The 14,668-nt window shown below is 41.1% G+C and overlaps 1 protein-coding gene across 1 annotated transcript; it reads right to left on the bottom strand.

Annotated features, from left to right (window-relative positions):
- Positions 1 to 1,348: 1,348 nt before the first annotated feature.
- On the bottom strand, positions 1,349 to 2,290 carry LOC102971353 (olfactory receptor 2B2). Its single transcript, XM_007074502.2, has one exon. It carries the CDS (start codon positions 2,288 to 2,290, stop codon positions 1,349 to 1,351), a length of 942 nt encoding a protein of 313 aa, XP_007074564.2.
- Between the last annotated feature and the right edge of the window lie 12,378 nt (positions 2,291 to 14,668).

Below are 14,668 nucleotides of genomic sequence, written 5' to 3'. Positions count from 1 at the left end.
CCCCACCAGGGGGATTTTAAAGCCCTCCAGGGGGTGCTGATACCTGTGGAAGCTGGAAGAACCATTGTGTTGTGTTGGAATGACACGGAGACAGAAATGGATGCTGTTATTGGGAGCTCTTAAGAAATGTGCTAATTGTGTTTCTTGGTTGTCTTTTCTCTTTGTATGGTATACTTAGTGGAAGAAAAAAATTGGAAAAGAAGGATAGTGAGGAAGCAGTTCAAATGACGACTGTATGACAATCATGAGATTGTCACGCTGTATTATAACCAAATAACCACCTCACAGGGTCCAAGCATTTTCCTCAGCACTGTGATGATCTCTGAGGGCCATATGGAATTAGCACAGATTACAGCCACCTCAAGGGAACTGACATGGAATTCATAAGCTTTGCTTCTTGCTTGAGGAAAAGTGCATCACATAAGTCATGAATGTTATTACATGCTGTGCTATTTTTATTTTCATGATGTAGTCTATAAGTGCCTTCGGGTTTAAAAAGAGAAAGATCATATAGATAGTAGGATGATCGTGAAAAAACTTTTCATCAAAAAACATTTGCTTCAGGTGTAAAATGTAGCTACAGTTGACAGAACAGAGTAGGACACTTCAGAAGGAGGGAGTGTAGAAGCAGGGGAATGGAAGGCGCAGTAAAACTGGAAGGAATTTCATTGTGCACTTTAGGATTATGTTGATGTGGGAAGAGTGTTAATAATTTAAGCTGGGGCTATGAACCTTATATCTGCAGTTAAGAGGAGGGGGCTTTGAATGGTTTTATGGACTTCTGTTAAATTTCCTGTGAAGCATGGGTTGAGTGTGGGTGGGTGTATTCGGGCTGAGTGTGGGTTGAGTGTGGGAGCTGAGTGTGTATGAAGGTATTTGCATGTGTATAAAGATGTTTTGTTTACTAAGCTTTTATTCTAGTCTCACAGAAGTCTAATTCTTCCCCAAGCATACAAACCAGGGGTATCAAGCTTAGGGTGTTAAATATTTTAAGGTTATGCTATTTTAGGGGATCATAACAGACCAGTTAGTGGGACTTGTACAGTGAATATATATATAGAAAGTACAACATAAATGCAATTTTCTATGCAAATACAAATACATTGTATTTGAGGGAGAGCACCATAATAGTTCTAAGAGTAGTGAGAATAAAGCAATTTAGAGACAATTAAATTATTAAAATACATAAACCTCAAGTCTTTAAGAAGGCCTACCATTTGAGGGGCACCCGGGTGGCTCAGTTGGTTAAGCATCTGACTCTTGATCTCAGCTCGGGTCATGATCTCGGCGTCATGAGTTCAAGCCCCGCATTGAGAACAATCCAGGAAGGCTTATCATTCGGGCATTCCTATTTCTTGATTAAGAAGACCCACACAATCACCCTCTTAAATGCTCCCTTTACATCTTTATTCCTAAGTGTGTATATAAGGGGGTTCAGCATGGGTGCGATGATCCCATAGAAGAGGGACACCATCTTGCCCCGGTCCTTGGAGTTGGGGGATGGTGGTTGCAGGTACATGGAGATAGCAGTGCCATAGAAGAGTGACACCACAATTAGATGGGAGCCACATGTCCCAAATGCCTTTCTCCGGCCTTCGGCCGACTGGATTCTCAACACTGCTCGGGCAATAAAAGCATACGACACAAGGATGAGGGTCAGGGGTAGTAAAAGAAATAGCACACTGATAAAGAACAGTTCAGCCTCGTTTGCTGTCGTGTCCACACAGGACAACTTGAGCAGAGCAGGGACTTCACAGAAGAAGTGATCCACTTCTTTACGGCCACAGAGCGGCAGCTGAAGGGTCAAGGTCGACTGCAACACTGAGTTGCCAAAGCCGCTAATCCAGGAGGCGGCCGCCAGCTGGAGGCACATCCTCTGGTGCATGATGACTGAGTAATGGAGAGGCCGACAAATAGCGACAAACCTATCAAAAGACATGACGGCCAGGAGAAGGCATTCAGTGGAACCCAAGGCCAGGAAAATGAAAAGCTGGGCCACACAGCCGCCGTAACTAATTACTTTCCTGGTGCTGCATATGTTGACCAGCATTTGTGGAACTGTACTTGTGGTGTAACAAAGGTCCAGGAGTGACAGATTGGTAAGAAAAAAGTACATGGGGGTGTGGAGTTTGGGGTCCAGATGAGACACGGCAATTATCGCCAGATTGCCAAAGATAGTCAAGACATAGGAAACCAGGAACACCACAAAGAGCGGGAGCTCCAGCCATGGTCGATCTGAGAAACCCAAGAGGATGAACTCCCGGGGGGCGCTCGCGTTTACCCCCTTCATGATCGGTGGTTCAGCTCTTGGTTCCCTGCAATAGAAACAGTCATGAAGGTAATAATTACACACTTATTTGCTGTCGATTGGTCATAATTACTTTGCTAATAATCTGCCTACGTTACAGACTGATAGTATCCATAATGTGAAAAAGTATTGATAAAAATATAAATATCTTTCCAAGTATTTCAAAAGTGTTTCTATATTTGTAACAGCCTATTAGCAGAATGAATTTCAAGACTTTTTATAGCATATCATCAGTTTCCACGTTCGCAGAGTTTATCCTTTGACCTTTTATCAGTTTGCAAGTTCATTATTCTCAGTTCTTTCTGCCTAGGTACCTACTATTTGGTAGAAGTTGGCATAGTTTCTGCCACTGGAATGTATTCTAATTTCTCCTTAATGCCACGACATTCCCTGTTAGTACGAAGTAGTCAAAATTGTTTAAATCTCACCCCTCCTACCCTGAAAAAAAAAAAAAAATAGACCCTACCTAGCAACTTATCAGACTCAATTTAAGGAATTATATCCTTTTACTTTTAGAAGGTCAGAATTCGTATAGGAGTTTTTAATAATGAGGAACTTGAAGTCCAACAGGTGTGGTGGGATCATACCTTGTCCAATTAGTCACATTACCCTGGGAATGCTTCTCATCCTCTGATCTTCAGTCTCTTCGTGTCTCCAGGGAAGATAAGAATGCTTGTCTAGGTTGTCTCGATGTGAGACATAGCTGCACGCGACTGTCTCAACACCGGCCCCAGAAACAGCAGTGCGGATGAAGGGAGCTTTCGCGACTCAAGGTCTCCGAGGTGCTCAGAGAGGAATTCCGTATGATTTGCCCAAACTTCCTTGGGTTGCCAATGAGAAATGGCTCTGTCCATTGAAAAGTCACCTTCCCATTTCCTCCTTAACTCCCAAAACATCAGCCTGAGACACAGGGGTCATTGTAACCATAGGCTACGAAGTAACGTGTCACTTTTAGTGTCAGCTGCTTGGCGCATGTCTGGTCCACCCAAACCCAGCCACCACGTTCAGGAGAGGGTGACGGTGACACAGGAAGCCCGAGGTGCTCTGGGCAGAAGCTCCATAGAGCCCTGCGTGACCTATAGGTGTGACCAAGCCCGTTCTACCTGCCAAAAATCTCAACAGAACACGCGAAATTATTTCGCTACTTTAGCAATACCAGAATGTAAAGTTTTCATTGTTTTTCTTGTTCATCAAAATGTTAGCAATGTGTATTTTAACTTTGCTTTATGTATTTTATAGACGATTAACCCACCCCAAAATATCCCCTCTCTTGCTCTCATCTGCTAAATCGAGATGCATTGGCACAGATACAGATGTGAAATGATGTTCAAATATATCTTTAAGTGACAAAAAGTTGATTATTGAACATTTGTGGAGCAGGATCCCAACGATTTAAAAAAGAAATAGTAGATAGACATAGGGACACCTGGGTGGTTCAGTTGGTTGAATGCCTGGCTCTCGATTTCGGCTCATGTCATGGTCCCACGGTTGTGGAATCAGGCCCCACATCGGGTTCTGTGATGAGCATGAATCCTGCTTAAGTTTCTCTCTCTCTCTCCCTTGGCCCCTTTCCCCCAACTCACGCTTTCTCTCTCTCTAAAAAATAAATGAATGAATGAATGAATGAATGAATAAAACAAATAAATAAATCAATCAGTCAATAAATAAAATTTACTCTCTGTCTTTTGCTCTCAGATTGACCTTCCTTTTGTTGAAGACTTTGATCCCCCTGAGGGCACAGCTGGTTCCTCCTCAAAAAAGACAGGTGTATCATGTCGCGGCAGCCAGATGCGGCCGACAGCGGGTGTCAGGATAAATGACATGTCAGTTGTTATTATTGCTTTGGATTTTCAGATTTCTATTTCTATTCTATTATTTCATGTTTGTTTTTAGTAGCCCTTTCGGATTTCATCCACGTGAGACTCTGAGAAGCACAGTGAATCAGTGGACTTTCTTCCAGGCGGGCTCTGTTCAACCCCAACCCAAGCTGCGGAAGTTCCATCAGTATGTCTGGGGAAGGAAGATGTATGCAGTTGTCTGCCTCATGTGAAACAGCTTCAGTAGCCAATGTGATTTTCCTTTTAAGTCTTACCATCCTTCTTCCCTATATGGGTTCTAGATAAATAGTTTTAAAGGATACTAAAGCATCAAGAACACAAAACAGACATGAGCTGAGTGACTAGTGTGGAAAGTTTAGAAAGCAGCACGGGGGAGGGGGAGCTCTTCAGAGCTTGCTCCCCCCCCCCCCCCCAGAGCTGCCCAGAGCACAGATCTATTCCCTCACGAAGTGCTGCGGCTGGTGCCTCCTTCTTCCTCTTCTTCAATGTGGAACGCACTTTCAGATGTATTTAGAATTTTCAAAAAACTATGTGTTTGTTTCTTTGTTGTTTCTGTAAGCGCACCCAGTGAAGGAGCCCAAGGTGGAGGGAGGGAGGGGTGCTTGAACTCCTGACCGTGAAATCAAGACCCGGGCTGAGATCAAGAGTTAGATGCTTCACCCACTGAGCGCCCCAAGAACCCCTCCAAGGACTGTTTTGGATGGTGGTGCTGCATCTTTTGTTTTTGGCTGTCATAATCAAAGCCCATTGTCTTGCAATTAATGGTATTTTAGAATTAGGAAACGGCGGTAAACATGCATGTGATTTTCGGGTTTCTTGCCTGAAACCTTTTGACTCCCAGGCGTCAACTTTGCCGGTTCTCTTGTGTTCCGTTTGTTACTGGTTACATGGAAACATTCTACTTTGTTTCTAAAGGTATGGGAAACAATGGTGAACTCCAGTTTAACTAAAAGATTCTACTTTAGGGGCGTCTGGGTGTCTCCTTGGGATAAGCCTCAAGGCTTCGGTTCAGGTCGTGGTCTCACATTTTGTGAGTTTCCAGCCAAGTCAGGCTCTGTGCTGACAGCTCAGAGCCTGGAGGCTGAAAGGGATTTTGTGTCTCCCTGTCTCTGCCCCTCTTCCACACCCTCTCACTCTCTCTTAAAAAAAAAAAAAAAAAAAAAAAAAAAGTTAAAAAATGTTTAAAAGATTTTTCTTGAAAAACATTTGTGAATGACGTTGTAAAGAGACAAAGAAGAATGTTATTTCCGGGATTGTTCTCTTGGGTTATTTCGTAAAGTGAGGGCCTTTTGAGTAAAATAAAAGAACTTCAGTTTACCTTTGCTTTTCACATATTTCCAACTACATAGAATCGAATTGTATAAAAGTGCACTGCAGGGTCTCAGGAGTGCTTCTGATGAAATTAGCTGATACAGGCACAACGTGAAAGCTGAGAGCTGGACACAGAGTTGGCTGGCCAGTTATCCTTCAACTGCAAAGTATTTAAATACGCGAGTCATTTGTAAATGCCCAGTGTTTTTTTGGCTATAGTCCCATGTCAACATTCCATTAATGAGTCTTATTACCTTGGTTTAGATATTTAGTGAGAAAGACTCAAGTCAATCCTTACGGTAGCAAAAGGTAGATTCCTTTAGGGAGGAATTATTTAAAAATATATAACTATAATATATTTCATGTTGGATCAGCAAATTTATTTTTGGACACTTGGACTGTGATGTGAGGGGCCGGTGTGTGTGTATGTGTGTGTGTGACAGGAGAGAGCCGGTGAGCGAGCTCTGGGGTATTAGCGTTTTCCCCATCAATAGAAGCCGTAAAGAGCAAAGATACAACAATTCCAAGCTGAACCTCATGAACCGAATCAAACTTTTGCAGTAGGGGACGTTCAGCCACAGGAAATCAGTACGGGGCATGTGTCAACAACAAACAAGAAAACTGGCTCGAAATATCACAACTTGTAGCAAGTATATACTTTCTGAAGCGCTTGGGTAATTAAATGAAAACAAAAGTCGCGCTGTGCATGAACTTGTCCAGCTTTCAAAAAATGGAAGGATGCAGAACAAAAGTGCAATTCTGCCCGTGGCTTTGAGCGTGCATGTTATAAGCTGTTCTAGCCCGTCCACGTCGTAAAGCTGAACGTGAATTTAACTCACAGGATTTTCACTTAATGCCGTGTTTTTATTGCTTGTTTTTTTTTAAGTTAATATGAAGTCTTATGGCATCCCTGCTAAAATTTTAGAATGTCTTCATTCTTAAAAAAATGTCTTTTGCTCTCCTTTGCTCTAATGTAGATCACACCTTAGGAAACCCGGTAGCTATGTGTCAAGGCTACTGTGTATTTGACTTGTAATATACTTTTATCGTCTCGAAATCCATCCATTAGTTTTCTGCCCACACATCCCCAACCTCAATCTCACAGACTTTCCCCGCACATGCAGCAATCTCCTTGGTGCTGCTGTACCCAAATTTCCCCCAGAAACACCCCCTTCTCTCAAATGTCACCTCCATCTGACCTCGGCTGACTATTCCTCCCAGAGGCTTCCCGTGATTCCAATTCCACTTCATGTTCTCAGTGTTAGGATCGCACTATTTGCCAACAAGTAGAACAGACAGACAAAAACCTAGGAGGTTCTTATCTGCGTCTCTGCAATTATATCAGATTTGCTCCGGATTCTTGACGCACAGGCCAGGAGCTTGTGGTTGTGGCTGGTACCTTAAAGGCCACTGGGCAGATTCCCCTGGTCTGGAGGGAAGCTGCATGGACAGCATCTCAAGCTAATGTTATGCTCCCTGTGAGTAACAAGCATTCAACAGGGCAGCAAAGTAAAGTATTTTGATTATGCGAGCTACCAAGGGGATCAGAAAAGAGCACATCTGGGTTGAAGCAGAAGTTAATGGAAGGAGAATTTTAGAAGCTGCTGAGGGGATGTTGGCAAACTTTATCTGTGATCCTCTGAGAATGCCTTAACCCGGAGTCCGGAACACTTGCCCAGATGAATACGCACGATCATCTCTTTGTAAACCTGTACATTGATTGACCTCATATTGGTCATCTCACTGTGGAATTCTCTCCTCCCGTATCTGAGCTCAAACATTCAAAAAGATAAGGTTTGACAGAGTCTTGGAAGCATCTCTACGAGCTACAGAATGGGCAGAGGATCAAGACAAGAGAGGTAACAAGAGTTTTCCTCCCCAATCTGCCAGTAAGTCGTCCTACAGTTGGGGAAGTGAGTTAATTGCTTCAGACGTTAGTTTTATCCTTTGTAACATGGTGGGGTCGGTATTTCCTTCGGGCATAAAAGCTGTTTACTTTTAAGGTTTCTCAAATCATCTCATATGCCTAAGAGATAGGCTTCCAAATATCACACAGATTCCATCTTCTTGCTGGAGTGTAAGGATGAACACCGGGATTAATTTTCACGCAGCTAATGCATTATAGTTTGGCTTAACATAATTGACAAAGAAGTTTGCTAAATTTTTCTCCTGTTTAGGAATGATTACTTTTGCAGGCAGAAAATGCACTTAGATGCTCAGAGAAGTTCCTTGCCCAAGGTCTTAGAGCCAGCAAGTAGCAAACTGAAGATTAGAGCCAGGATTGACGTGCTCTAAAGTTCTTATTTCCCACAGAGATTACAAATGTATTCAAAATAACATCCTATATAAACGTTCATAGAAGCTGAAGCAGAATGAATTATATTCTTCCTAGCACATCGTTTGGTCTCAGCTGAGATGTGAAATGTAAACAGTCCATGAAATGGGTGCTTAGAACACTCACATTTTACCAAGTATAAGTAATATGATGCTCAGTGTGTAAGGATATTACAACATAGTAAGCGTGTGTATATTACGAAGTAATACTCCGTGAGCTTAGGAATTTTTTGATCTGTATTCTACTTACCTCCATTTTAAGCACTGGAGACAGAGCAATCTACTTTTGTGACCAAGGCGGCGTGAATCCAAGTAGAATTCAAGTTCACAGGTGTGGTACTGAGCTGGGTAGCTGATTCGATGAAATTCATTCAACCTCTTTTAGTTACGCTCTATGTAGGTCATGAGGTTTCCGTTCGGAATGAGCTGGAAGGGGAGGACTCACAATCACAGATGACCAGAATGTGGTGTTCTGGCATCACACCGTTTGGAATTAGGCCATCAACTGGTATTTTCAGAGCGTTGTTTTCTAACCGGTTTTGCAAGAAACAGATAGAAGTATGGCCGTACTTCCTCTCTCAATATTGGTGCTTGTTTTGGTCTCTGGTAGAAATCTCAAACACCGAATTGCAAACTCTTCCCCCACAGTTTATAGTATTTAACCGCACACCCAATGGGAAGAGAGAGAGAGGAGATCTCTGTGCTCTTGATTTGCTCGGCAAACTTCCTCTAGGGACAAAATCCTCAACTTTTTCTAAGACGGAAGTAATGACAATGGGGACTAAAGTTTGTTATCAAAGTTTGATGTTGTGCTGTGGAACTAAGATTTCTTTTCTTTTGTTAACTCTTCATGAGTTCTCTAAAGGCATGCAGGAAGGAATTCTTTATTCCACATGTAAATTCTCTAAATGGACCTCTATTTGTCTTAAGAACACTGCTTTATTAACTTCTTTTGTAATACATTTTACATAAAGTAGTTTTAAAAATTAACACAGAGTCAATGAACATAGAGTCAATATATCCCTTGTCTTTCATGGATTTGAAATTTTCTAGGCTTAATTACTAAGCTCTTCTTTGACTCAAGATCGCATAGATGTTCTTGTAAGATTTAATTTTTTTAAATTGCAGTATTTAATCTAGCCAGAATATATATTTACAGAATATATATTTTACTTTTGAGAAGAGCCGGAAGATAATATGCAGGCTCATGTCAATTTCCTTTCCAGATGAATAGATTTGACAAACATATATTTATAATTCTGAAAAAAATATCCGGATCTATTAAGTAGGAAAAAAACACAAGCTTCTAACAAATTTGAGGATCCACCCCATAGCTCAATAGGAAAAGGACAAATTATAGGAATTAACAATATAGAGACTAAGCAAATCCAAATGACCAATATAAGAAAATATGACCAAATTCTCAAATAGATAAGTATATATTAAAACAGCGATGATAAAACTCTTCATACTCATCAGACTGCAAGCAAACGGAGAATTGAAGGCTACTGCTGATGGGAAAGAAGGAAAAAGGTTACTCACAGATTACTGGAGGAAATGCAAAGAGTTACAGTCTTTCTGGGGGAAAATATGGCAATGACCTCTAAATACTACAAATTCTCAACCTTGCGCTGTCCATCCTTGGAATCTCTCTCACAGAAATCTAACGGGGCACCTGGGTGGCTCAGTCAGTTAAGTGGCTGCCTCTTGATTTGGGCTCAGGTCATGATCTCATGGTTTGTGAATTTAAGTGCTGCATCGGGGCTCCTCGCTGACAGCATGGAGCCTTCTTGGGATTCTCTCTCCCCCTCTCCCTGCCCCTCCCTTGTGTTCTCTCTCTTTCAAAATAAATAAATAAACTCCAAAAAAAAAAAAAAAAAGAGAGAGAGAGAAATCTAATTGTATATAAGGACAAATGGAAAATAATGCTTGATGTAGAAATATTTTAATGGTCGGAGATGGAGAAAAATACAGAGTATTTTACAATAGTAAACTCACTAAATAATTAATATAGTCACAGAATGGGAAATATTCATCCATCTAGAATAAGCAATGATGGCTCTAACAAATGGTTTAGAGACGTTCTCCTGAGATATTGGTGAATGAGCAAACAAAATGCAGAAAAATGCACATAACATGGTCATAATTTTGTAAAATAATGATTTAAAACACCCTGAACATGATTTTTTAATGTATTGTTGGTATGAGAGTTGATGAGAAAATGTTTGTTTTTCTCTGGAATAATAGCAAAGGCTACTTCTTAGGTAATTAACATGAATAACCTGGAGATAGAGGACAATAGCCACAGAGAGAAATGGAGGAAAGGTATGAAGAAAAACTGGAAAAGAAAAGAAAAGAAGATTTTGTGTACATTGAAACATTTTTTGAAATTAATAGCAGTGATTGCTTCTGGACAGAATAGAAGTAAGGATGGGGATGGTCAGGGCAAAATTGTACTACAGCATGCATTTTTTTTTTTTTTTTTACAATGTTTTTTAACAGGCTGTAACTTATTTATCTTCAACAGGTTGTAATTTAAATGAACGAAATTACAGTTTAAAAGAAAGTAAGCGAGGACTAAAGAAAATATAAATAAAAATAAATATTTATTCTGCAGAATGGATCAAGTGTAGGTAAACAAATTGTTTCACAAGTCCTGAAACATAGAAATTACCAAGGAATGCCCACATCTCTCGTCCTGAAGTGGGGAAGAGTCTGCTGAATTTATTATCCAGACAGATGCCCTGCTGTCCTTTGAAAGGATTATTTCCTCAATAATCCTGTGATTATCTCTATTGCCCTATGAGAGCGAGCCATTATCTCCACAGATATGTAGATAGTGAACCGGGCTTGGAGAGGTTCAAACAGAATGTGTTAGGAAACTGGCTGATTCATAGGGATGTCCTACCCTCGTCTATGTTTGTTTTATTTTTCCTCTGTTACCCAGAGTCACGAGTCTCCCTTCTTACCACAAGGACTCATTTTCTAGAAATCTACTTATTAGCATAGCTCTCTTCTTCTGCTTGGAAAGAACTTCTGGAACAACTGTGTTTGGTTTGTGATTCTCTGACCATCTGAATTCTTTTTTTAATGGAAGATGTATTATTGTACAGTTGATCTGGGAACAATGCTGGAGGTTAGGGGTGCCGGCATGTGCAGTCAAAAATTCACCCATAACTTTTGACTCCCCTGAAATTTTACTAATAGCCTATAAAATGTGAAATAGTATATGGATAAGGTTTCCTCCCGCTGGAAGCCTTATTGATAACATAAAGAATCCATTAATACGTATTTTCTATGTTATATATATTATACACTGTATTCTTTTTTTTTTTTTTTAATGTTTTAAACATTTATTTATTTTTGAGAGACAGAGCATGGGTGGGGAGGGGCAGAGAGAGAGGGAGACACAGAATCCGAAGCAGGCTCCAAGCTCTGAGCGGTCAGCACGGAACCCGATGCGGGGCTGGAACTCAGGAACCGTGAGATCATGACCTGAGCCAAAGTCAAACACTTAACTGACTGAGCCACCCAGGTGCCCCTTTATTCCATGGACTATTACACCGAACACGTATTTTTTGTGTTTGTTCCTTCGGTAGCTCTCTGATATTTTACACAAATGATTTGTTGTATTTCTTGTGGCTTTTCTAGCTCTTGACTCCTGAAAACTATTCTGTCTTGCCTGGAATCAGAAATCTTGAATCAGATTTGAGCTAAATTTGTCATAAACAGCACATTTTTTGCTGGTGTGGGTGGCTTCAGGGGAACGTCAGAGGTGGATTTACCATGAAACTGATCATTCGCAATCATATCCATCACTGACACACGGGCACCTTCAAAGACCCTGGGAGGGGGACACCTGGGTGGCTCAGTCAGTTGAGCGTCTGACTTCAGCTCAGGTCATGATCTCAAGGCTTGTGAGTTCAAGCCCCGTGTCGGGCTCTGTGCTGACAGCTCAGAGCCTGGAGCCTGCTTCTGATTCTGTCTCCCTCTCTCTCTGCTCCTCCCCTGTTCACTCCCTCTCTCTCAAAAATGAATAAACAGTAAAAAAAAAAAATTTTTTTTAAGACCCTGGGAGGGATCCCAGCAATGTGTACACATGAACATATGTTTTTGTAAAATTTCCAAAAAATAATTTATCCATAATTAGTTAAGGCCACACTCTCTTTCCCACTCTCCTAGGGAGACAAGCTGACCAAAGTAAAGCCATTTTGGTTTTATGCCGATCCTTAACATAAAAGTCAACAGGTCATATAAAGAGTCCCCAGGTCTGACTCAGGGAAAAGCTCAAGACCCCACTCCCTCAGGCAGTAAAAGCCACAAAGCCTGGACATTCTTGCAACTGCTCTTGTGGGTCATTCCACAACTGTGAGACAATAGAAAAACTAACCGCCCCATTGAAGTGATAAACCGGAGTTAAAGAGTAAGCCCCTCCCTATACTTTAGCTAATTGAAGAAATCTTATAAAATCCTTTGTTGGAGGCAAAGGTGGGGGGGGGGTACTCTTCCCCATCTGGGAGGAAAGATCGCTGCTTACTTCTATACTTAATAAATCTTTGTCCCTTTCTCTACGTGGCTTGCTCTTGAATTCTTTCTCGCACAAAACCAAGAACTCTGGGCCGTGCGCCTGAGTGAGGCCTGTCCTCTCGGGGCCTCCACTGGCCTGACATACTCTGCCATAAGTCTCATGTCAGTTGGTAATGATGCAACTGAGGGAATTCCTGTCACCCGCCTGAGAGTTGTTTTAGGGACATAGCCGTTCCCGTATATAGGAATGGCCTCCTGGTGTAGAGACGGCTTCTGGCCCTGCTGCCTGCCTCACCCGTGTCGTGATGTCCGCGTGGCGCAGGGCAGGATGTGAAGATGCCCGACGATGCCAGAACCCGCGGCGTGTGCGGAGAGGAGCCGTGATCCAGCTGCTCAAGCCTCGGAACATGAGCTCGTGATCACTGGCAGGACCCCAGTTGATGAAGGGTCGTATTTCCAGAGACATAAAAGAATCTCAACAAAAGCTAATAGAACTCAACTCTACTTTGGAAAGGTGTTTCGCACTGGTCAAGAAAAACAAGTGAGAAGTCATAGATCTCTGATGTGCATCAACACAGAGTATCTTCCATTGTCATCATTGAATTTGTTGATTAGAAAACAATTACAGAAAATCTGTCAGGCAAATTAATTAATGACATCTGAGGGAAAAAAAGCAGAGTGCGTGAATCATTGAAATTGTACTTTCTTCAGATAAAATCTGAATAGAAATATGAACAGGATCTTGGATTTGTTTTTAATATTCCAATTAACAAAGAGGCGTGAATCAAAGAGCATCTTTGAAAGTGATTTGCATTCTTAATATCTGAAGAAAATATTAACGTCAATGAAGGTAACAGAAAAGTAGTAAAATGTCACTATAATATTTGCATGAAGCATCAATGAGAAAATGATTAATGAAGTGCTATCATGTCATTAACTGTTTCACAAGAAAACTTGCAATCCCTCCCCCCTCCCCAAATCTTACACAACATGTAAAAACGGAAATGACCACAGGTTTTCCCCAAATGTGAAACAACAGTAAGGATTTACAAGCCTTCTTGATAATGAGTTGTGAAGGCAACAGGAAACTTCTAAACTATTTCTGTTAACTTATAACAAGTAAAATTTGATCAGCCACGCCACACTAAAGCAGAGATTCAATTATCTTTCTATTCTGTCTATAGAAACTTGCAACCTGAAATTACTTTTACGTTAAAAAAAATGGAAAATTAACTAAGGAGTTTCCATCCATAAAACAGAGAGCATAGACGTGTATCAGGCAGTTAATTTTAAAATGATATATTATTTTTTAGATTTTGTGATGTCACGGAGGAAAATATTTTCCCCTACCCTCTTATGTTCTTTAATTGAGGGCATATAAATTAAAATAACAAAAGACAGATTAATGGGAGAAAAGGCATACAATTTTTATTAATATTTTAGTGCATAGGAGTTCACAGAAAAGAGGTGAAACTCTAGGAAGCAGCTAGACCCAGGGGCTTATATATTATTTTAACAAAGGAAAGGGAGTTTGGGCTTCAAGGGATAATAAACTGTGGAGATGTGATTAGGAAGTAAATAGAGGAAACTGATGGAAACTAAGGGCTGTTTTAATAAAAAGATTGGTTTATGTAGACTCATCTCAAGGCTCCGTCTGTCCCCGGTGATAAGAGCCCTCCCTCTTCCTGGTATGGAAGAGGGATACCTTCACCAAGGGAAATTTATGTCCTGATTTTAGGCAGAAGAGGGGAGGGCAGAGGACTCTGTGCATCTGCTGAATCTCATTTGTCTTGAGCTAAAAATAATCCTTGGGCCAAACTGACACATTTTAGAATGGCTTATCCTGACCACCTTCAGTGGTGATAAGGGTGTTTGTCTCCTTTCAGAAATAGGTAACTTGTGTGATTTCTTTTCTAATGCTAAGTACGTATTATCATATCTACTTTTTATTTATTATTCTGTATTTATTTTACTAAAGTGAACCTCCAGGATTGTGTAAGCTCCAGGCTTCCCCAAGCCTGGATCGGCTCCTCCATAATACAGACTCGGGACTGGAAGTCAGAGCAGTTTTCCAATTACAGTAGAGGGAAATGATTCTAGAATTTTCTAGTTGCTTTGGCACCAGTTCCCTGTCCCCAGAATCTTTCTGACTCAGGCGAGGCAGGGTGAGGGAGCACAGACAGATCCCTTGCCGGGTCAGTTCTGCATCATGGTTCTGGGAGTTGTTTCTGGAAGCTCAACATAAAGCACGCTCATGAGCTTGTGAAATTCCCGGTACTTCCCGAGAACTCCTTTATTTAAGCGAACCAAGAGGAATTATTTTGTTAGCAATTGGGAAGCCTTCTAGATA

Source organism: Panthera tigris, chromosome B2 (assembly GCF_018350195.1).
Source record: "Panthera tigris isolate Pti1 chromosome B2, P.tigris_Pti1_mat1.1, whole genome shotgun sequence".
NCBI lineage: Eukaryota > Metazoa > Chordata > Mammalia > Carnivora > Felidae > Panthera > Panthera tigris.
Note: the sequence above shows the minus strand (reverse complement) of the source record. Positions and strands in the feature narration are given on the sequence as shown.